This window comes from Panthera leo, chromosome D2 (assembly GCF_018350215.1).
Source record: "Panthera leo isolate Ple1 chromosome D2, P.leo_Ple1_pat1.1, whole genome shotgun sequence".
Lineage (NCBI taxonomy): Eukaryota > Metazoa > Chordata > Mammalia > Carnivora > Felidae > Panthera > Panthera leo.
In genome coordinates this window covers 60,211,325-60,234,938 of record NC_056689.1, presented here as the reverse complement: position 1 = coordinate 60,234,938, position 23,614 = coordinate 60,211,325, and the positions used below count along the sequence as shown (strand labels likewise).

The following is a 23,614-nucleotide window of genomic DNA, read 5'->3' as shown; positions in this document are numbered from 1 at the left end:
GGGGAAAAACTAGTGTAGGAACTTCACGACGTTGCATGTATTTTTCCACATCAAGCTCTTCCCATTTCCAAGGTGCCCTTTTCTATACGTGAGGAAGGTACTTCCTGAGGTTTAGACTCCCAGCAACATCCAGGTGGTGGTAGTGAGCAAAGGGAAGCCCGAGGTCCTGAATGATCATATAGCCAGCTGGTCCCAAATGAAGAGGGTGAGTGCCCATAACTCCCCATGGGGGAGGCCAGCCGGTAGTACAACAGGTAGTACCACTCCCTTGTCTCCCCGCAGAGTCGAAGGGACCACTTTGGAGGAAGAAGCCAAAACGAGGTAGATGCTTCATCCGGAAAAGCTCAATACATAGCATTCTACATCCCACCCTCAGCCCTGTAGGAGCCACTCTGCCTGCCCCCAACACACTCCCACTTATCTTACCATAAAACAAAGGGGAAGAATGGGAGGGGTTCTCCAATCATGCTTCAGTAACTGAGATGGATGGACAAAACTGTCCCTCCTCAGTCTGGGGCCAAAATGAATGCCCTGTGCCCAGAAACACACGATCACAGCTGTGGACAAGATGGCATCCTTCCTAAGCCCCACGGACTCCCCTTTGTGCTCCTGGACCACGAGGCACATCTGAGGGAAGACTTCTGAAGAACTACAGCTCAGCTCTGGTTCACTTTCCTTTTGACCCCAGTCTAGGCTGTCTCAGGTGTCAACCTTGGAGCAGTTAGGGAAGAGGACAAGTGCCCAAACCCTTGAATATCCCTGGTAACAAGGGCGCACTGCTGTTGTAGTGGTGGTGGTGATGGTTGTAGGGCAGCAACACTGGGGAAGGAATCCTGACTGGCGCCTGGATGGCTGGTAGCCTGGGGCCATGTGGGCCAGACTGTTGGTAGGCCAGCCTCACTTCTGTTCATGCAAGGTCCAAGCCCTGGGTATCCCAATAACATGGTGCCCATAAGTTCAAGAAGGAAACCAGAGGGAAAAGCAATGACATTGGTACTAAGACATTTATTACATCATAAAAAGTCCATTGTTGTCCTGTTTTTCCATATGTACATGCTCCTGTGGGTAGCAGTCCCTCTGTCCAGCCCCACCTGCCAACCCTCCATGGTGCCAATCAACTCTCCAAACCGACCAACTAATTAATAAAAGAGGAAGAACTGGAGGAGGTGGCCCAGGGCTGATGGGAATGGAGATGGGAGAAGGACACAAAGTGCAGAATGGTTGGCTTGGCTATCAATGCCTGACCACAGGGCAGGAGGGGCAGGAGGGCAGGCACTGCAGGCTGGCATAGAGATGCCTCCCCAGGGCTGCCAGGCTGCAGGCAATACCTGAGTGCGCTCTCAGGTTAGAACCCCAGGAATGGAGAGCAAAGGAAAAAGGTTCCTCAGCCTGATTGTGGATTCCAGGAGGGGCTATAAAAATTCTTTTTCAGGTCCCCATCCAAGTAGCAGCGACAGCAGCTCAGGCTGGGCCTGAGAAGTTTGTGGCCCTTGGGACAGGTGGGAGGGTGGCCGAGGACAGCCTGATAGGAAGTACTGGTCCTGATCTCTGAGGAGCCTGCCTTAGTTGACCTCAGAGGTGGGCATGGGGTCTGTGGGGCGGGGTGTAGCCAGGAGGGGCACTGGTGAAGTGGCCTCAATGAGAGCAGGGTTGAGGATGATGGGCAGAGTCATGGGTGGTACACCCACCTGCAGTGGGGAGGCCAAGGGCTGCAGGATCAGTGGGGGCTGAGCCAGGGGAGGAGGCCCATCTGGAGTAGGGCTCAGTCTGCTGGGGCTAGACGCCACTGGTGATCCAGGGGAGCTGCTGTTGGCAGGCCGAGGGCCCTCAGGCTTCTCAAAGTCTACAGGGAGAGCGAGGGGCTGGTCAGACTCCCTCACATTCTCCAGCTGGCTTACCTAACCTCTGCTTTTCCCCATTCCTGTGAACAAAATGACTCCTACCAGGCTATGTAGTTGGCAATCTCCCCTTTAACGCATTCAAAAATGCAGTTACCTTATACCTACCCTCTATCTCCTTTGCTGTACCTCCAGTCAAGTAAATTATGGTCTGAAATTTACTAGGATCCCTCCTGAAGGGCAACTGCTGCATATTTATGTCAAGTCCCTGATCCAACCTTCTCCTCCCATGCCTGAAAATCTCAAGCAGGTAGCTCATCAGAGCTTATTTGGTCCTGTCACTTCCCACAGGAAGAGCAGGTGACCAGAATACTCTGGTTCCCTCCTTTCCCTGGCTCACAGCCCATGCTCAGTGGCAATCCCAAACTACCCTGGGCTTCCTCTTAGGCCTCCTACTTCTTGCTCAACACCCAGGAGGCTAGCTCAGAAGGACTCACCACAGACCCCCAGCTCAGAAGGCATCTCTGGAGGAGGTGGATGGCCAGGTGTCCTTGTGTCCCCAGCAGCAGGAGCCATGTGGGCTGAGGCCATAGGTTTTTGGGCATGTGGCTCCATGGGCATGGGGTCTGGGGAGGGCAGAAAAACCAGATGGCAGCTCTTAGTGTTTTCCTTCAAGCAGAGCCCTGGCTACCCAACAATCCTCCCACAAATATGAGATACAGAGAACTATTTATTAGCTCCAGACTCTCTGATGGGGATGCTTTTTGATAAAATTGAGCTAAGCCTCCTACCCTGGATGACAGTCTGCTTGAAGAGCTCATCTCGTAGGTGGGGCAGAAAACAGTCAATGCGCTCCCAGGTAATCTCCCAGAGGGCTGAGGGGCTGCCTCCTCGGGCATCTGCGTTGTGGAAAATCTCTGCTGTGTCCATCACCAGGAGCATGTTCTTCAGAGACTCAGGGATGGCCTCTGACTGTAGGTGGCAGTGGGACCATGTGGATGGGAAAGAGGGCATGGTGGAATATGGTAAGGAGGCATCCATCGAGGGAAAACAGCATGTCTTCCCAGCAGGTGGGAGAGGAAGCAGGCAGTGGTAGAACATACCAGTAAGTCACTGGAGCCTGCATGCATATACTTGTCCATGAAGTCCAGGATGGTCAGCCAGAGGGCCGCAAAGGTAGAGAGTGACAGCAGCGGAGACAGGTGCTGCAAGAAGACCTATGGCCCACCAGCCCCTTTTAGCAGAGGGGTCGGAGCAGTCTGCATCCCTCTCCAAGGCTGGGAAGGAAGCCTGCTCTATCTTGCATGGGAATCCTATAGCAGAGATTCCTCTGAATTCCAAGATCCTCCCAGGTCTCTGGGTTCTGCCGAGTCTCCACAGCTGGGGATCCTGAGCACCCACATTGCATCTCTAGGTCCTAGCAGAAGCCCAGCTTCCCTCCTTGCAGAGAGGCAAGTATGGGGAGAGTGGGTGGGTGAGGGCATTGAGCAGTACCTTAGAGAGCAGTGTGGAAGCCCTCATTCGAGTCTCCTCCATCCCACCCACATCTGCAGGGCTGATGTTCTCCAAGAGTTTGGTCAGTAGAGGAAACAGCACCTGGTAGGTAAAGAGCCAATGTCTCCCTAGCAGGGTCAGTTGGCAGCCTTGCCCCAAGGAAGCCAGGGGGTGGGGTGGATAAGCACAGAGCAGAAGAGAAAAATAGGATGCAGGCTGAGGACTGACATCAGGGGCTCTTCAGGCTGCCCAGCTCTATCTTAAGGCTTTGAACTTTGCCTTAAGACTAGAGGGGAGTCCTACCTTGTTAAAACAGGACTCCCACTCCAGGGCATCTAGCTTTTGCAGATCATGTACCAGTAGTGCTCGCTGCAGATAGGTCAGTGCCTGCATCCGCACCTGGCGCCGGGCATCACAGCACAGGCAGGCGATGCCTGAGAGTGAGAACAGGCTCAGGATCCTTCAGGCATCCTGATCCTGGTGCTTCCCAAGCTCCAGCTTCACTTCTGCCCCTGCCCTGCCTGCTCCCCTGATGTTTACCCTGCAGTAAAGGGCACCAACAGTGGGCCCAGAGGGTGCGTGAATCTGCTTCGATCTTCCGACCACCTGTCTCCAGGTGGCGCTGCTCCTCCGCCCACGAGCTGTAGATAGAGGCCGCTCTCGTGTGTAGGGTGTGCATCAGGTCTAACAACTGGGGGTCACAGGAGAGGCAGGATGAGTTAAGGTCCGTGGGTGCCCCCCTACCCCCAAAACACTGTCCCTGACTGAGTCTTCAAGGGAGACCCTACTACCAGTGACACCATACTCTACCCCTCCCACCCCGCCTTTTCTCTTCAACTTCATGAGCTAGTTGCCCCCTTCCAGCCAGTGCTTCCCGAAGTTGGGTATTACTCCTAGTGCAGGAGACGTGAGGAGGTGTGTGGAATAAGTATTTAGTAACAATGCATTACATGGTGAAAGAGGTACTTTCTTTTCAATTCTCTTTCATACCTTCTGATGACAGATTAAGCCTCATCTTATTAATTTCACCTTACAAACAGAAAGCAAACATCAGACTCAGAGGCTCTGGTGGGCAATAGTGTGTGGTCAACTTTAATAATTTTTTTGTTTTCAGGATTTTTCTACAGTTATTAAGGCAATTAGTTCTCCATTTATTCAGTGATATGAAGTCTGCTTGTAAAATAAATTTTATATACCTTGAATAGACAAAGAATAGCTCTGGAAGGATAGACAAGAAACTGGTGGCAGTGTGTACCTCTGGAGAGGGGAACTTAGCAACTGGGGGCAGAAATGGAATGCGACTTTTTTTTTTTTTTTTTAAGTTATGCGTGTTTTTTTTTTTTTAATGTTTATTTATTTTTGAGAGAAAGAGAGAGAGACAGAGAGAGGGGGAGAGAGGGAGCAGAGGAGGGGCAGAAAGAGAGGGAGACGCAGAATCTGAAGCAGGTTCCAGGCTCTGAGCTGTCAACACAGAGCCTGACGCAGAGCTCGAACCCACTAACTGTGGGATCATGACCGGGGTCAAACTTGGATGCTTAACTGACTGAGCCACCCAGGCACCCCGGGACTTACTTTTATCTGTTTACCCTTTTCTACTTTTGAACTTTGTACATATGCATGTATTACTTATTCAAAACATAAACCTTAAATATTAAGGTCTGGATATTGGATAGGGGAACACTGTGGAGGTGGTGGCCAAGGTCCTGGGTTGGAAAAACAGGTCCTTCTCAGCCTTGGCTGTCCCTGGCTCTGCCCAGGCTCCCAATGTCACGAGGAGGGAGAGGAGAGCAAGTAAAGGATGCCATACTTACGTCCTGACTGACCTGTAAAGACACCGTATGGTAGCTGGCAGGCACGCCTTCATCCTCATCATCGTCACTATGCCCACCTCTAGTGGCATGTTGGCTGGAGGTTCGAGGCCGCCGAAGCACTGAGCCTTCCTTGGATTTCTTCTTGAAGCGGTTTCCTTTGCTGTCATATTTGTGACTCTTGCCACGTTTCTCCTGGGACTTGCACCCTGAGCAGAGCCAGACCCGGGTCACAATTCTACATCCATGGACACAGACGGCCTACCTTTTCCTCCCTTTCCCCCGTATATTCCCATGGTTACTCCCCAACTGCCCCTTCATTGGGTAACCCACCGCCATTCAGACTGGCCTCCACAAAGATGCGGAGAGTCTTGACGCAGAGCTCAAAGTTGTCAGGTGTAATGTGGGCAGCATCACGCACAATGAACGACAGAGATTCCACACATTTAAGCAGGGACTTAGTGTCATGTGGCCCGAGGTCCAGCCCCACTGTTAGGCTGTACTGATTGACCAGGGGTGAAGGGCCTAGCCGGCTGGGCCCAGGACCTGGCTTGGAGTTATCGATGTCATCCTTCCCCACCTGTAAAGTACACAAGAGTTGCTGGGAACCCAGGCTTGAGCCTGATCTTCCCCCTAGATGTCCTGCTGGAGGACCAGGAATCTTTCCCACAGGCCAAGGAGGGAAGACTCACCCACTACCTGTATGCTCACTTACCACTAACCAACCGCTGTTGACCACATCAGCATCTGTGGCTGATCGGTGGATCTTGCCAGGCCTACAATGGTCAGCATAGACCTCTGAGTCAGAAGTGTATCCTCGGTCCAGGCTCACATCATTCTGATGGTAGGATGGGAGTTCGCTGTCTGATTGGGCCCCTGAGTCAGCAGGGAGAAGGGCAGAGTCAGGGTGGAAAGGGGGACACTGGGATGAGGGATGATTTCAGTTCTGAGAAGTAGGTGCTGAAGCCTGGCCTCTCCTCTCTCTTGGTCCAGCTTAGTTTCAACCCTGTCATCAGAGGGCTGGAGGATGGTCTGGACAGATTTTTTTTTTAAGTTTGTTTATTTATTTGGGGAGAGAGAGAGAAAGAGACAGAGACAGAGAAACAAACAGACCATGAGTGGGGGAGGGGCAGAGAGAGAAGGAAGAGAGAGAATCCCAAGCAGGCTCTGCACTGTCAGCACAGAGCTTACCATGGGGCTTGATCCCATGAACTGTGAGATCATGACCTGAGCCAAAGTCAAGAGTCAGATGCTTAACCGACTGAGACTTCCAGATGCCCCTGGACAGATTCTCTCTTGACCAAATGTGGCAGCAGGCTAATTTGGGCTCCTGATGGTATCTAGTAGCAGCTGTCAGGGGGTGCGGGTGGTGGTGAGGACATAGTTTCTGATAAAACAGTCCTCAGGACAGTAGGAAGCCTGGTATTATAGCTGTTTATATTGCCTACTAGCTTTCATGCTGTTTAACCCATGGGTGCTGGGGAAAGGCCAGTGGGTACAGGAAGCTCTGGAAGCAGATGGCAGAAGCCAGGGGTGTCTAATCTGCTAAATGCAATAGCCCGTATTTTGTTTTCCTGTCTCAACCCCTGGGGCCATAACTGTTTATCTGCCAATGTGGGTCTCCCTGGGAAAGGGCTTACCAGCATCAGGTGCATCAGCCCTGGCTGTGGCCTGCAGTGCAGCTGGAGGTTTTACGCCTGAGCCAATGCATTCCAGTAGCGTGAAGAGGGTGGCCCAGTCATCACCTGAGTGGATGTTGGCTGCGTTGGTCTTAAGGAGTTCATGGAGCCCATAGGCTACCTGGTGACTGACTCGGGACAGCACGCTGGGCTTCATTAGTAGCAAAATGCGCAGGGAGAGCAGCACCTAGGTGGATGGGAAGCAGGAAGTGGGCACACAGCTTCTTGTCTAGTCTCCTTTCCCACCAGTTTTCTCAGGCCAGTGAGGATGGTTTGGCTAGGACCCAACTGGTCCTGCTGCTGGTCTTTTCTTTTTTTCAGTCTTTTTTTAATTAAAAATTTTATTGAGCTATGGATTCATATGCAGCTGTAAAACCTAACACAGAGAGATCTCTTCTATGCTTTGCCCCATTTACACCAACGGTAACGTTACGTAAACTATAGTATATGATAACCAGGATACTGATATTGATACAATCCACTGATCTTATTCAGGTTTCCCCAGTTTTACTTTACTCATATGTGTATTAGGTTCTTAGTCACCTAAGTCACTTAGTCAACTTAGTCACCTAATTTTAGGTCTATGTAGCCTTCGCTAGTCAAGATGCTGAATAGTTCCACCACCACAGGATTCCCCGTGTTGCCCTTTTATAAACACATCTGCCTCTTTTTTGCCCCCATCCCTATCCCCTGGCAATCTGTTCATAACTTCTAAAATCCTGTCGTTTCAAAAATGTCATATAAATGGAATTATATAATATATAGCCTTTTGAAATTGGCTTTTTTTCACTCAGTATAATCCCTTGGAGATTCATCCAAATTGTTGTGTTTATCAATAGTTTGTTGCTTTGGTTACTGAACAGTCTTAAGGACTTAAGGACATATGTCCCACAGTTTAACTATACCTGTTGAAAATCATTTGGGCTGATTCCAGTTTTGGGCTATTACAAATAAAGCTTCTATGAACATTCATGAATAGGTTTTTATGAGAAAGTAGGCTTTAATTTCTTTGGGATAAGTGCCCAAGAGTGCAACTGCTAGATTGTGTGGTAACTGCATATTTAGTTCTATGAAGAAACTGCTGACAGAGGAGCTGTACCATTTTACATTCCCATCAGCAATATATGAGTGACCTTTACCCTTGCCGGCATTTGGTAATATCACTATTTTTTACTCTAGTCTTTGTGGTAGGTGGGTAGTAATATCTCATTGTGGTTTCAATTTCCATTTCCCTGTGGGGTAATAATGTTGAACATCATTTAAGTGTTTTCATGTGCTTATTTGCCATCTGTATATCTTCTTCAGTGAAATGTCTATTCATATTTTTTGCCCATTTTCTAATCGGATTGTTTCCTTACTGTTGTATTTTGAGTTCTTTTATTTAGATGTTAGTCTTTTCTCAGATATGTAATTTGCAAAGATATGCTCTTTATCTTTTCATCCTTTTCACATTAGCTTCCACAGAGTATAGTTTTAATATTGATAGAGTCCAATTTATCAATTTTTCCTTTCATGGATTGTGCTTTTGGTATCAAGTCTAAGAATACTTTGCCTACCTCCTGAAGATACCCTCCTGTATTTCTTCTTAAAGGTTTCGTACTCTGGGGCACCTGGGTGGCGCCTGAGACTTTGGCTCAGGTCATGATCTTACAGCTCGTGAGTTCAAGCTCCGTGTCGGGCTCTGTGCTAACAGCTCGGAGCCTGAAGCCTGCTTCCGATTCTGTGTCTCTCTCTCTCTCTCTGACCCTCCCCCGTCCATGCTCTCTCTCTGTCTCAAAAATAAATAAACGTTAAAAAAAAAAATTAAAAAAAAAATAAATAAACATTAAAAAGTTTAATAAAAAAACCCAAATTACTTAGCCTAACTATATTTAGAAAAAAAAAAAAAAAAAGGTTTCATACTTCTACAGTTTACATTTAAATCTATGATTCTTTTTTTTTAATGTTTATTTATTTTGAGAGAGAGATGGACAGCGCACACAAGCATGAGCAGGGTAGGGGCAGAGAGAGGGGGAGAGAGAATCCCAAGCAGGTTCTGCACTGTTAGCATGGAGTCCCATGCCGGGCTTGATCTCATGAACCACGAGATCATGACCTGAGCTGAGATCAAAAGTTGGACCCTTAACCGGCTGAGCCACCCAGGTGCCCTCTAGGATTCATTTTGAAATAATTTTTCTATAAGGTATAATACTTAGGTCAAGGTTCACTTGTTTGTTCCCCACCCACTGATTTCAATTGTTCCAGCAACTGAAAAAGCTATCCTTCCTCCACCGAATTGTTTTTGCACTTTTGTAAAAAAAAATTAGTTGAGCTGGGCACCTGGGTGGCTCTGTCAGTTGAGCACCCGACTCTTGATTTAGGCTCAGGTCATATTTCCCAGTTTGTGAGATCGAACTCTGCATCAGGCTCAGTGCTGACAGTATGGAGCTTGCTTGGGATTCTCTCTCTGCTCCTCCCCTACTCACGTGCATGCTTGCTCTCTCTCAAAATAGATTAAATATATAAGCTGAAAATAAATTAGTTGAGCATCTTTGTGTGGGTCTATTTCTGGGTTCTTTCTTCTGTTCCACTGCTTTATGGGTCTGTCTCTCCACAAATACCAGTCTTGATTACTGCAGTTATACAGTAAGCCTTAATAGCAGATGGAGTGATTCTTCCCTCTTCCTTCTTTCTCAAGATGTCTGGCCATTCTAGGGCCTGTGTTTTTCCATCTAAATTTTAAAATAAGCCTAGGCCTACAAAAAACCTTGCTGGGATTTTCATGGATTTTCTCCATTGTATTAAACTTACAGATGAATTTATGGGAGAACTGACATCTTTACTATGCTGAGTCTTCAAATTCATTAACATGGTATGCCTTTTCAGTTATTTAGATCGTCTTTGATATCTTTCATTAGAACTTTACACTTTTTAGCATACAGATCCTATACATGTTTGTTAGGTGTGTATCTCAGTATTTCACTTCATTTGAAGCACTTGTAAATATTGTGTTTTTGGTTTCATTTTCTATACGTTCACTGTTAGTATCTGGACATGTGATTAATTTTTTGTGTTAATCTAATATCCTGTAACCTTGCTGAAGTCACTTATTAGTTCTATGCTGGCTGTCTTTTATACTTGAGCCAAGAGATCTCAAGAGGGTCCTAAGCATGAGAACCAGGAAACCAGGTATAGGGCTGAGAATGCCACAAGGCAGTAACCATCCAGCCCTACAGAGCAGAGCAGATACAGAACCTGCAGAGATGCTAAGGACCAGCTTAGGCTCATCCCCAATGCCAGCTGTTAGATTTCCTCCAGCCCTGTGACAGGTCACTGGGCTCATGCTATGGAGCACTAAATGTACTTACTCTCTGTCTCGGGCATTACCCATAACGGACACTGTGGCTTTAGTCCCCTGCATAACTGCCTGCCCTCCCAGCTGCACTCTGCTTACCTGGCCACTGATCTCTTCTCTGCGGAGCAGTCGAATGGCCAAGCGCAGCAGCCCCACCACTGCCCGCTCCACAAGGAAGCAGAAATCCTGTGCCTGGACACATAGGTGATACAGATGGTCTCGAACAGTCTGCCACACACAACCCACACGGTCCCTGAGGAACATAAGGGTGAGGACAGTTTCAGTTGGAGAGGCCACTAGGTAATAAGTCTCTTTTTTAGATCCAGGTTAAGCCTTTCAGGGCTCATTGGTTATTATACCCTAAGCAGGCAGGTATAATGAGCAAGCTTCTCCTCCACTGTCTACAGCTTCATGTGCTTCTTGCCCCTAGAGCCCACTCAGCAAGATGGCTCCAGTCTTCCATCCCTTTGGCACAAGCCCAGTATGAGGCCTGCCTAAAGACTGCCTTCTACCTGTTCTCCAGCACAATCCTCAGCAGCATCTCCAGGCAGAAAGCAGCATCCTCCTCATCATATGTCTCTTCATCTGGTGTCACTGAGACTAGAGCCTAGAGGAGAACAGCAGGAAAGCATGGAGAAACCAGCCCCTTGGGCCTGCCCTGACAGAAATTAAGGCATTTAAACATCACTGTCCCCACCTCCCCTCCTAGACACAGCCAGCCCTTTCATCTCTCTTTCCTCTTCATTCTGTACCTTCATGAGCTCCTGCAGTGACTCCAGCTGAAGAAACTTGCTTTCTGTGATCATTTTTTCTGGGTCACATTGCTAGAGGGGGCATGAGAGAGAGGGGGTCAGTGACAAGCACTGGAGGGAAGAGAATATTCCCAAGACGTAGGGAGAGAGAGTAGGAGTGAGCTCTGGCCACAAGTCCTGGGTGATTCTACTCTTCAGTTCCTAGGGCAGCATCTATCTAGTAGGGAGGGATCTAGGCTTGTTTACCAGGGGTAGGCAGGCCAGTTACCTTGATACAGTCTAAGGCTGCTCTTTTGGCCTCTTGGTTCTCAGTGGATGGGCCTCGCACACTAGACTGTTCAGTACCACTTAGTGTCAGCCAGCTCACAAAGCTTAGCACTGTTGACTCTCCTCTGTAGAAAAAGTTCAAGCCCTGGTGAGCTCCAGAGTTCTGACCTTCCCTTCCCGAAGCCTTTAGCCTCTGATCTGCCCTCACCGATTTGATGGTGTCTCCTCCCTCTGTAGAGAGATCTTGCCATTGGGATCCACGAAATCTTCTACCTGGAAAATCAGGCCAAGAATAATTTCTCTCCATATGCCCTTTGCATTTCCTGCTCCTCCATGTAAAGTTCTCTGGCTTTCTTCCTGAAGCTCACTGCCCCACATTACTGACTAGACCCCCTACAGTTGGTGACCGGCAATGGTTTATACCAGCCTTCATTTATAGCTATCCCTTCACCCAAGATCTGTGGTCTCACATTTGAGGTGTTCTTGTTAAGCTTCAGCAGTCATCAGGCCCAGTGCTACTTTCAACCAGTTCAATACACAGATAGCACAGAGTTTACAGGCTTTTGCCTTGTTATTAGTCTCCTATAAGAATTACCTCCACCATAGCTTTGGGTAGCAGTTGGGCCCGGAAGAGCTGCAGCATGGCCTCCATGATATTCTTCCAGCCCTCCCGCAGGATGTCACCGTGACGATGGGCTAAATGGAATACCGTCTTAGCTGCAATATGGGCTTTGGGGTTGCTTCCAAACACACTAGGCAGGTTCTCAATAGACTAAAAAAAAGAAGATGAGAAAAGGCTTAGGGTCTGGTAAATATCTAGAAAGAAGATCTCTAGGACTCTGCCTATGGCTCCCTGAGGGCCCTTCTGTTTGCTACGCTTCAATCCCTCCTAATACTGGTCGGAAGGGCTAACCTGGATAAGGCTTTCCCCAGTGATGTATCTCCTCTCCCATCCCAATTACATGAGGTGACATTATTCTCATCCTAAGGGGTTACAATACATGAGGTGACATTATTCTCATCCTAAGGGGTGTGAAACAGAAATGGCCTAAGTGCTGCTGTAGTCTAGAGGGAGTGAAGGAATACTCTGAGAGAAAACAGCTCCACAGATAAGGATAGATCCATGACTAAAAGAGAGGTCCTCCTTTGGAACTCTAAGTACATAGTTCTTGCCGCTGCTCACCTCACTGCTGAGAGCTGTGAATTTGCACAGAGATATGATGAGATTGTCAAATACATCGCTGAGGCCATAGTGGGCGGAGATCATGGCGCACTTCCTGTAATGTCACATCCCAGAAACAGAGTGAGTCACTGGAAGGCCAGGCAGCCCTTCCAAGTCCCTGAGGAGGCTTACTTGGGATTCTTCCCCAATCAGTTCCAGGAAGAAACCTTCTACTCTTGAGTTTGTTTAAGACTGAGCTTTCTCAAGCTTCGGACTCCCTCCAAACACTCAAGAGAAATCCCTTTCTAAGAAACTTAAGAGCAGGAGTCTGAAAGGCATGGAGGCAACCATGTTAACTCAGAGAGGTGGGAGGAGGTCAAGACCAAGGCCAAAGCTGGACTACCTGAAGCCCGAGATGGCTTTCTGGATGATTGTTTCCTCAAGGCTTTTGTCAAAGACGTAAGAGAGAGCAGCAATAGTGGGGCCCCAGGTCATGGTGAAGAGGTCAAGATCATAGCTGCCAGCAGGCACACGCAAGAATATGCCTTCTGGGGTGGCACCTCGATGAAGCAGCACATTCCACACATAGTTCTCCCGAACCAAGCCTGTCTGCTCTTCAGGCATCACAATTTCCTCATTCCTGTCCAGAGGTAAAGGAAAGAGTAGGTGCACTGCTGTGAACCTGACTGGTTCCAAACTAGGACAACAGGTTTGGCCCATACTGGTTCAATCCGTCAATGAGAGGTCACCAAAACTGCAGCTCAGTGGTCTGCTTCCTACTCACCAGTGGGACCAGGGAGAAAAAAAGGGAGTGTCCAATAATCCCCCATAATCTCAAAGCCCTGTCTCTAACTGTGGTCTTTAGTCCTCTAGTGAGATCTCACATTCTTTCTGGGTATGACAGGATGAACATTTCTATCTTTTCTGATTTACAGTGAAAAACCTAAGTGTCCATCTCTGACTTCTGACCCAAACCTCACCCTCCAGAGCCCCTCTTGTGTCCTCTACCAGCTTCAGAATGCATTTTGTGAGCTCGACAAGAAAACCCAGCTGCTTTGGGTTCAGAAAATGAGCCCATGATACTCTACTTAGCAGGGGCAGTTTAGATCCTGGCTCAGAATCCTAGAGCTCCAGTGTTGTTCAGGCTTCTTTAAGGAAAAAATGGGAAGGAAGGGGCTGCCCAGCTGAGTCTCAAGGCTGAATCCAGGGCATATGAATCACTGAAGTCTGCTGTGACTCTAAAATCTGGAAAAGGAAGCAGTGTGCTTCTGCTTAATAGAAAGCCAACCTATTTTCCACAAATACTTACTTGATGGCATGATACATGTCCTCCAGAATGTCTTGCTCAAAGTCCTTGCCTCCGTTCACACCTTTTAGGTTTTTGCGAAACTCCTAAAGACAGGCCAATAAGCATTTCCCCCCATGTGTGAATGCTGAAGCCCCCCCAAAGAACTCCTGGGTCTATGGTAAATAGGACTCAGGAAACAGAAAGTGAAAGAACCCACCTCCCTAACACAGTTCTTCTCTTGGATTGGTCAGCCCTCCCTAATTCCCCTGGACAGACTCTGTCCATTGCACCCACTGGAAATCCCATGTCCTTCCTGCTACACCCCCAAAACTGTGCTGGACCCTCTCTGCCTTGGCTGGGATCCAAACTTACCTCTAGAGTCATGGGTGCATTCTGTTTGCGAACATTGTGGTTGTGCTGGTCAGTATTAAGCATGATGACAGCATAGGCCAGGGCAAAGCAGGCATCGCTATTGGCAAATGGGGAGCCATTACAATTCTGAAAAAGCAAAGACCCCATCTGTGTCAATGCCCTTCTCTGGCCAAACCCTTACTACCAACCCACTGGCCAATGCTAGGTAGAGTAGGGCTCCCAGAAAGAAATCTGCCAACCTCTTGCCAACTCCTTAACAGAAGCTGGCCTTTCTATAGAAAGCTCACTGATACTGCTCTCAGCCTTCTAAGGAGACAGCAGCAGGAGCCATAAAAACCCTCAGTCAAATGAACTTGGGATGCTGGGCTCAGGCCCTACCATTCAACTCACCCTCCAATGCTCTGTGAATGCCTCCAGCAACCTCTGGATGACTGGTGCTTCCCCAGGTAAGCGGAAGGCTTCCAAGTAGAGACGAAGAGCTTCATCCAGCCGCAGACCCTGAAAGCTGAAGGTGCTACAGGGAAAGGAAGAAGGATGAAGAGACTAAAGATATATAAGCTGCAAATGTTGGGTTCCCTATTAGCTCCAGTCCCTCTAACCTTCTTATACTAGAACAGAGGAGGCTCAAGTCTCTGGAAAAGGGGTCATCTCTATCTCCTGGTCATCTTTAACACAGAGTAGAATCTGACAACTCCTAACTTTAGTCCTTTCCACATCAGTGAGTTCTTGCCTGGAAATCTCATCCACTGGAACCCATAACCTACCTTGTGCTCAGTAACCCTGTTCCATCCCTTTGCAATGCTCTCTATGCAGAATGGAATGGCTCCCAAAGCTATCTTGCTGGAGACACTTTCAAGTCCAACAGACATAAATCATGGGAAGAGGAAGAGTATGTGACCTATGTCCCCCATTTCTTACAGCTTCCTCACCTTACAAAGCTCTCCAACAGGTCAATGTTTTTGCGGTCACTCACAAACTCTCCAATCATTTTCTTGTCCAGCCGAGGGTTCTCTCGGAGCCACTGGGCTACTTCTGTGTTGTCCATTGGGATGGTGAGGAGGCCTTTTTCTTGCAGAAACTGGATCCCCTTCTTTGGTTTCTGATTGAACTGTTCTGTGCCCGTGATTAGCAGCTGGAGGAGAAATACCAGAGGTGTCACAAGATGCTCTGCTCCTAAACCAGACAAGGCCAGGCTGGGCTCCATCATGGTCCACAGTTGGTAACCTAACCGGCTCCTAGGATGTGGTTCTAAGTGACTCCAAAACTAAGGCTGGACCATACCGACTCTAGCTTTCCCCAATCTTCATGTCTAATTAGAACTGGCTGAGGAGTTCCTTTTCACTCATTTCTGAATTCCCAAGATGCATAGGACAGCCCTTCACCAACTTGGGGATCAGGAAAAAGTAAAAGAGAGATTAGAGGAGGTTCTCTTCTCTCCAGTTTTACGGCCATCCTGGCATCAGTTTACAGCCTAGCTTGGATTTCTCTTCTTACTTTGGTTTCCCAGCTCTTAAGGACAAGGTGAACTAACTATGATGATAACTCCACTTTTTATCTGTCTAGTCACAGCCCTGTAATTAAGGGGACACATAAACCGAAGTCATTTAGGCTGACCATAAGAGGAAAAAAAAGGTTTTCTTGGAGCTCCTGAGGGGTTCAGTCAGCTAAGTGTCTGACTCTTGATTTCAGCTCAGGCCATGATCTCACGGTTCGTCAGATTGAGCCCCATGTTAGACTCTACACTGACAGCACACAGCCTGCTTGGGATTCTCTCGTTCCCTCTGATTCTCTTGTTCCCTCTTTCTCTGGGCCCCTGCCACATGCATGCTTGCTCACTCACTCTCTCTCAGAAATAAACATTTCTTTTTTAAAAGAGAGGTTTTCTTTGTTTTAAAATACACACACACACACACACACACACACACACACACACACACACTCACACACACACACACACACACAGTTATTTGAATTTTATTAAAGCAGCAGATAAATGTCAATTTCCTTTCATTGCCAATCTTCACCCCAGAGCTTGAGATGACCAGTTAACCTCCAGTGACACATGACACCAGGTCCCAGGCTTTTGTTACCACCAGTAACACTTAGCTGTCACCTAGGGCAGATTTTGCCCAGAGGCACACAATAGGGTATGCTTAATTATAAGGCTTAGAAGTGAAGGTCTTCAAAGGAGACTGGGGGGTTGCTGAAGTCCCAAAAAACTGCAAAGATTAGCTTTGGGAAACCATTCAATGAGCTGCTACTCTCCCTTATCCTTTGAGACACAAACCCTACAAAAGACACCCAGACAGAGGCAGGCAGAGGTTAAGCTCTGGAGATAGCGCTATATATACCTTCTTTTTGTTTTTAATTTCAATCAGTTCCCGTGGATCTGGCAGGAGACAGGAAAATCGAGGTGGCTTCCGGGTAAACTTTTTGTCAGCTAGGAATGGGAGATGGGTGGAAGAGAAGAAAATACCCATAAGATCTCTTTTCCCAGGCTTTTAGAAAGGTTGCCAATATACTCTAGTAAAAAAAGGAGAATGACTCAGAAATTTTCTTGTCTTCATCAGTCTTCCTACAAATCCTATCTTCTAGGGCTCCAAACATTTTATTTCCTCTCTCCAGGTTTGAGGGCATGGGTGAGCAGCCAAGGTTTACCCACATGTTGCCCTAGGGTGTCTGTGCACCCCACCCCTCTGCTCTCTACCAGACCCTCCAGTTGAGGGGGCTGAGGATCATGGATACCCAGTACCCACCCCCAGAGTCACCAGCTTCCTCCAGATCACTGCATCCTGGCTTCCCGTGTTCTGCTGGCAGCCGCCCTCCACCTGGTAAATGTAGGCCTGGGACATCTGGGGCTATGCCTACAGGTTTCCTGTCGTTGGCTGCTCTCTCAGCTGGTAAGAGAGAAGAAGACAAATGAAGATGGGGTAGGAAGCCAAACAGAGTTATAGGAGAAGTTGAGTCCCAGGTCAAGGAGACCTGCCTAGGTCCCACATAGACCCACATAGGTCACCAGCCCTGAATAGGACAAACCTAATCCCAAACAAGTAGTCAGGTTAGCTAAGCATTAGATTCTATAATTTATTTTTTTTAATTAAAAAAAATTTTTTTTTAATGTTCATTTATTTTTGAGAGAGAGAGAGAGCAAGCGAGAGTGGAGGAGGGGCAGAGAGAGAGGGAGACACAGAATCAGAAGCAGGCTCCAGGCTCCGAGCTGTCAGCACACAGCCCAACATGAGGCTCGAACTCATGAACCGGGAGCCAAAGTCGGACGCTTAACTGACTGAGCCACCCAGGAGCCCCATATATATATATATATATATATATATTTTTAATGTCTATTTATTATTTAAAAAAATTTTTTTAAGTTTATTTATTTTTAATGTTTTTATTTATTTTTGATACAGAGAGAGACAGAGCATGAGCAGGGGAAGGGCAGAGAGAGAGAGGGAGACACAGAATCTGAAGCAGGCTCCAGGCTCTGAGCTGTCAACACACAGTCCGATGCAGGGCTCGAACTCACGGACTGCAAGATCATGACCTGAGCTGAAGTTAGACACCCAACCAACTGAGCCACCCAGGCACCCCTATTTATTATTTTTGAGAGAGAGACAGAGCATGAGTGAGGTTTGGGCAGACAGAGAGGGAGACACAGAACCCAAAGCAGGCTCCAGGCTCTGAGCTGTTGGCACACAGCCCAATGTGGGGCTCGAACTCACAGACTGCGAGATCATGACCTGAGCTGACTGAGCCACCCAGGCACCCCTAGATTCTATAATTTAATAGAGATTACCCAGTCCCATTCTCTGGTCATCTGCAACCTCAGTCTCAAGGGGATGTCAGAGAAGATTAATTAGGGTAGAAGCAGATACTGGGGTGGGGGACAGTAGGGCCTGGAGCTCTCAGGAACAGAAGTCCTATATCCTTTAATCTAGGTTCTCTTTCCCCCCATAAATAAATAATTCTCCTATGCTGTACACCTGAAACTAACATAACACTGTGTGTTAACTATACTTTAATTAAATAAATAAATTTAAATAATTACTATATTTAGTATTAATAATTATATTAATTATACTTATAATTATATTATATATATTATATTATATATTATTATATTATAATATATATAATATAATATAATAATATATAATATATATTATATTATATATAATATATAATATATTAATTATATTAATTATATATTAATAATTTATTATTATTATTAAATGAAAGCCAAAGCGTGGAGAAGAAAAGGACAAATCCATGAGTGTTGCGAACCTGCCTGCCTAGCCTATGATTCAAACCACCAAATCCTGGAAACATAGAACTGGGAGAGCCCCCAGTGGAAGTGATATAAGGAGAGAGGATTTGGTGAGTAGAGAAATGATAAGCATAGAACCCAGGGATCCTCAAAGAAAGAAATGCTTCTCACTATTGCTGGCTTCTCGGATGCCATCTACTGTCTCATAGCCAGGTCTAGCTGCTTCTTTCTTCTCTTGTTGGGTAAGACTGTTGAGGACTTTGGCCTGGCAATGGGCCTCAGTGCTATCAATCACTGTTAACAGGGCATCAAGAGAGAGGAGGTGTGTTGTGTAGAGCTGACCAGACACAGGGAAGGCATTCTGGAAAGTAAACAGATTCAGTAGACTTGAGATTAATACTTTATCTTTTTCCAAAAATCCTGAAACCACCTATAACTTCTGCATTGCCCTGAGAAAATGCCTTTCTTCTTCCTGTTCCCCAGCTTTCAAGTGTTGCACCCCTCCCCCCCCGCCCGTGTATAATATGCTCACTACCACCAGAGAGATTTCCTTAATAGAGCCTTCTTTCTAGAGGACAGTAATAATGCTCAGCACCTTGGACAGCAGCTTGGTGAGGTCTTCAAAGAGGTTGGAACAGTAATAGTCACAATCATAGTTGATATAGAGCTCAGTGACAAAGCTGGGGATGTGCCAGAGCTGCACAATGGCCTCCAGTGCCATCTCCTTCATCTCGTAAGGCATCTTGGGGTTCTCCACAGTGATGATTTCCATAAGCTTTTTGATGTACATCTGGCAATAACCCAGTAATAGCCATTTGAGTGGGATAAGGATTCAAGACAGAAGAGAAAAATTAGACAGGAAAAACATTAAATACAAGAAGGAGACGCCCAGCCAGGAGGCATGCGTTAACATATCCTTAAAGACATTCCGTCCTTCTCTTTGGCCTCCACATTGGGGGAGGCCTGGCTCTCTACCTTATGCCTGATCCAAAACAAGTTGCCTATTGCCCTCTTTGTGCTTTCTATGGGAGCCTTACCTGGTACTATTCAGAGTTCCTTTTTGCAACTTAGTGGCAAAGCCAGTTTGACTTGCCTGCCTGTGTTGCAGAGGAACTGCTGGGCAGAAAACCTGTACCCACTCATAGTGAGGTTGTCCACCAGTCCTCATATTTGGCTTCTTTCATTTTATAGCCAACCAGTTTTCTCTGGGCTCCCTTTAATTTCTCCACCAAAGAGGACAGCCAAGGAACCAAACTACAGAGGCTAATAGCTCTCTAGGATTTTAGGAGCCCCTAAATCCCATCCCCGCAGCAGGACAGAGCTGGCCCCACTAAAGATGCTATATATCTTGCTATTTTTTCTTTATCCAAGTTCAAGAAACTCACCTCCAATTGGAACTTGAGGTGCTCCCTCATGCTCTCAAACAGTAGGAAGCATACCCGCAGGGAAGCAGCATAAAGGTTTAGTCGCTCTACACTGAGTAGCTGGAGATCAGAGTAGGGTTAAATCATTAGGTTTCTGAACCTATGGCTCAACCAAGAGAAAAGTAGGATAATAAACTCTGTGAAGTTGCCACTAAGGTCCTGTACTCTAAGGAAACTATATCTAGCCATTCCTGTATTTTTCTGGCTGCCAGAGTCCCCAGAGAACTAGTAGAGTCCTCTTGATGATGACCACTGGCCAACTGGGAAGGGAGATTCTTTTCTGGATCCTATACTCTTTTCACCAATCAACCAAACCTCCTTGTGCTCCCCCTGGTCCCTGAGAGACCGTGGAAAATAGCCAAGGGCTCAGAGACCCTCTAGAGGTCCAGTCTTACCTGGAGTAAGTGGCGGCACATCTCATCCTTGATGAGGCCCAACAGGGTTTGGCACTGGGCTACAGGGGCTGATTCAAGAGCCACTGTCAGCAAATGCAATCCCATGTGGATCATAACCTCTGAATTATGGCGGTCGTGTGGATTGGTGAGGGAGATGAGGAAGCGGAAGAGTTCGCGGATGCAGGGAAGACCATAGGGGACCAATGCTGTACCTGGGGAAAGCCAGAAGTAAAGTGGGAATGTCAGGAAACAACTGGACTGAAAAGTTGGCCTGGACTGCCCTGCATTATACAAGGCAATTTCAAATAAGTGATTCTCTTCAAGAAAATTTTTTTAAAGAAAGCTTTTTTTCTGGAAAGGTAAGACTAGTCTCACTTACTAAAGGGAATCAGAATTGATGACCCTACTTTCTGTTAAAAGTCTCAAGCTTTCTATTCTTCCCTCTCACTTCCTATTGTTCATCAAAGTCCCTCTCTGTATAGGTTGGCAAGGGCTCCATCCATGCCAAAGTCCCCCTGGCTTGATTCCATTTCCTGACTAGAAAATGTGGACAGCAGACACCTTGGGTCCAAGATCATCTAGGCTCAGGATGCTTAGTGGGCAGGATGGGGGAGGTGAATAGGCAGAGACTGCTTGAGAGAACTCACCTTCCTTCTGGGAGGACTGTGTAAAGCGTACACCCCGGGGATTGACGTAATCCATGTCATGAACAGAGGCAGAATCAGAGTGGTCAGCAGGGGATGTGCACTCCTCTAACACTTCGGGGATGGATTCCACGGATGCTGACTGGGCCTTTTCCACATGAATCCCTTCCTGCTATGACCAGCAGCAGGGTGGTAGGAAGAGGGATGAAGCAAGAGCAACTTGGAACTTACTCCCCCCTGAAGTGTTTAAGCTCCAAGTGTCTCTAATGGACTGCAGGTGTAGGGCCAGCTCAGTGAGCTATGAATCAATGCAAGATGGCTCAGGGCAGGAGTGTGAAGGACTCAGAAAACACTTCCTGAGGCATCACTGACCTAAAGTGACTAGAACTCTAGAAACAATAGAGGCTCTCATAGGCTTGGGATTTATATCATTATCTTCCAAAGCCATGGCCATTTCCCTCCCCTTTGCTTAGTACTACCTGTATGCAAGACTTGATAAATCCCATGAGCTACCTCTTACAGTGAGTAAGAGGATTTTACTATGGATTTTCTAGATTGCACAGCTGATTCTAGGAAATAAGAAATAATGAAGTAACTCTACACCGCACCCCCCCCCCCCCCCGCCCCCAACCTGACCTTCTTTTGAACCAAAACCTGGATAAAGGATGAAAAGGGTCAAGCCAATTCTACACTAGAAGATTAGAGAGGGGCCTTAAAGCCATACCTGGGGATCAGGCTGCTCAGGAATCCCCAGCTCGCTGCTGCCAGGCTCTGTAGCTGTGCTATACCCTGGAGAGCCAGGTTGTTCCAGGTCAGTGAGGTCTTCCTTGGAGGTGGTCTGGGAGGAGAACTCCAGGCCACTGTCTGTAGAGGGGCTGACCACTGCTGAGGCAGCTTCTGAACTTGCAGAAGAGATGGGAGTGGGCACATCAATGAAGGGCATTCCCCCTGCCAAGCAAAGTAGGCGAGGCTTGAAGAAAAGAGACTGTAGGAAAAACATAGCCTCCATGGCACTAGGGGCTCTTTTCCTAGACCACGTACTAATCTCTGCATACACTGGTCTCTAAAGTAGTCACAGTTCCTCTGGAAGGATAACAACCCAAAGTCACTGCAGAATTGCTAAGTGGTCACAGTCTGAACAGACCTGGAGTTTTCCCTTTTTACTCTTAGCAGAAAGACCAAAGCCCCTCAGTTGACTAGTTTTCAATGTTAAAATGCCTGAGAATGGAAGGTTTTCTTCTATCTATTCTAATTAGAGGAAGCAACCCAGGGCACTCACCAGTGAGGTTAGAGGATAAGGTAGTTCCGTTGGGGGTGGGCAGCTCTGAACCCGGTGTGACTTTGGTCATATGGCGCAGAGGCCGGGGGGATCTCTTCTGTTTCTTCCACTTGGATGAATCACTCATGCCTCCTGCTCTCATTTTCAGCTGGAAATATCATACCTCATTAGCACTGGTACTCAAACTAAGACTCTTTCCCTAGAAATCTCCCTTCTTTTATTCCTACTGGTCCCTAGAAAACAGCCTATATGCCGTGTCTGTGGCAAAGGAAGAATCTAGACCATCAGAGCACATTCCTATTCCTCCAACCTTGCTTCTACGTCTGCCATTTCACAGGTCAGCCTGGTGACCTCCTAAACATTCTGCTTTTCAGCTGATCACATATTACTCTGCTTCCCTGAGTCCTGGGTGGCAATCTTAAGTCCTGTAGATGGTGCCTGACCCTCCTGCAGAAAAGCTAAGGGCAGAGGTTCCTTTGCCTGAGGCTTCAGATCTACAAGGACTCCAGGGCTTTGCTCCTCAACTATCTGTAGCACAGCCTTCTACTCCTAGGTTCTTAACCAACTATGAGAGTCTATTCCTTCCCTGTCACTCTCTTAGCTTCCCTACTGGTTCGTGAACGGGGCCTAGATCCTAAATACATCCCTGACTCTGAAATTTTTGTATCAAAGTGGTCAAGGAAGGAGTTAAGGAAGGAGTGGTATCCCAGCTGATTTTTGGAGTTAAGGATGGAGGGTCATGTCATGCTGCTGCTCCCAATTTTGTACATCAGTGAGACCTCCTGTCTCACTGTTGGGTCTTTCTAGATGCAGTTTTATGTTTTCAGATGGTAAGGCTACTGATTTCTTGTACCTTGCTCTATTCTGTTTTCTTCTGTCCTGCTATATTTCCTATAGCTTCCTTTTAGTTACAAAGGAAAATTTCTAAAACCTATTGTGGGAACTACTCTAGGATATAAATTTTTATGCATTTTCTCCACCCTCAGTTCACAGTTACTTTATTTAAGCCCATTTCATTTTTTCTGGTCCTGATGCCTTCTGTTAGGGTTTGAGACCAGTCCTTTACCAGTCCCTCCAAAGTTATTCCATACTATTTCTAGACTAAGGGACCATTCCTGGACTGGGTAACTGTAATGGTCGAGGAATCATCAGAATGCTCTAACAAAGTAAGAGCCTCTTTCTAAAGGCCGAATATACCCTGTCATCCTTGGCCTGTTCAATTCCTTCTAGCATTTGGGGGATAGGCCTCCTTCTTCGACCTCCCCCAAGCCCTCCAGAACCTGGGTAACCATTAATCCTTTGTTTAGAAACCATATAATTCTTCCTTACCAAAAGCTCCACCCAGAAAGGAGAGAGGTCCAAAAGTTGAGCCTCACACCCAGCTCTTACTAATGTGGCAACAACTTCACACTGGATTTATACTATGCCACCATCGCCAGAATGCCTACAGTCATATGCCTAGAATGGAACTTCAAGTGTTCTGAGCACTGTGGTTAAACAGGAACTAGAATGCTCTCTCTAGTAACCACTGAAGCTCATCTGAAGAAAGTTCATGGTAAAAAAAAAACAAAAAAACAAACGAAAAAAAAAAAAAAAAACCTATGGGAGTAA

The 23,614-nt window shown here is 47.0% G+C and overlaps 1 protein-coding gene across 12 annotated transcripts in view; it reads right to left on the bottom strand.

Moving 5' to 3' along the window:
• Positions 1-985: 985 nt before the first annotated feature.
• Positions 986-23,614, bottom strand: part of GBF1 (golgi brefeldin A resistant guanine nucleotide exchange factor 1) — a 120,070-nt gene continuing 97,441 nt past the window's right edge. For 4 of the 12 annotated variants that reach the window (XM_042909090.1, XM_042909089.1, XM_042909094.1 and 1 more), the window contains 32 exons: positions 22,004-22,151; positions 21,449-21,672; positions 20,728-20,896; positions 20,081-20,292; positions 19,647-19,745; positions 18,857-19,051; positions 18,433-18,622; positions 16,751-16,891; positions 16,346-16,434; positions 14,924-15,126; positions 14,385-14,508; positions 13,995-14,120; positions 13,644-13,726; positions 12,738-12,974; positions 12,356-12,449; positions 11,768-11,944; positions 11,381-11,445; positions 11,174-11,297; positions 10,906-10,977; positions 10,666-10,760; positions 10,253-10,406; positions 6,781-7,006; positions 5,856-6,016; positions 5,474-5,720; positions 5,144-5,349; positions 3,873-4,023; positions 3,636-3,766; positions 3,333-3,434; positions 2,942-3,055; positions 2,630-2,810; positions 2,336-2,464; positions 986-1,843 (listed from right to left, as the gene is read on the bottom strand). In XM_042909090.1, coding sequence (XP_042765024.1) covers positions 1,563-1,843; positions 2,336-2,464; positions 2,630-2,810; positions 2,942-3,055; positions 3,333-3,434; positions 3,636-3,766; positions 3,873-4,023; positions 5,144-5,349; positions 5,474-5,720; positions 5,856-6,016; positions 6,781-7,006; positions 10,253-10,406; positions 10,666-10,760; positions 10,906-10,977; positions 11,174-11,297; positions 11,381-11,445; positions 11,768-11,944; positions 12,356-12,449; positions 12,738-12,974; positions 13,644-13,726; positions 13,995-14,120; positions 14,385-14,508; positions 14,924-15,126; positions 16,346-16,434; positions 16,751-16,891; positions 18,433-18,622; positions 18,857-19,051; positions 19,647-19,745; positions 20,081-20,292; positions 20,728-20,896; positions 21,449-21,672; positions 22,004-22,151 — 4,950 coding nt within the window. In that variant the 3' untranslated portion in view covers positions 986-1,562. Of the gene's footprint in view, positions 1,844-2,335; positions 2,465-2,629; positions 2,811-2,941; positions 3,056-3,332; positions 3,435-3,635; positions 3,767-3,872; positions 4,024-5,143; positions 5,350-5,473; positions 5,721-5,855; positions 6,017-6,780; positions 7,007-10,252; positions 10,407-10,665; positions 10,761-10,905; positions 10,978-11,173; positions 11,298-11,380; positions 11,446-11,767; positions 11,945-12,355; positions 12,450-12,737; positions 12,975-13,643; positions 13,727-13,994; positions 14,121-14,384; positions 14,509-14,923; positions 15,127-16,345; positions 16,435-16,750; positions 16,892-18,432; positions 18,623-18,856; positions 19,052-19,646; positions 19,746-20,080; positions 20,293-20,727; positions 20,897-21,448; positions 21,673-22,003; positions 22,152-23,332; positions 23,550-23,614 lie in introns of those variants that run through there. The other 8 variants (XM_042909092.1, XM_042909098.1, XM_042909091.1 and 5 more) reach the window with 5 other exon arrangements.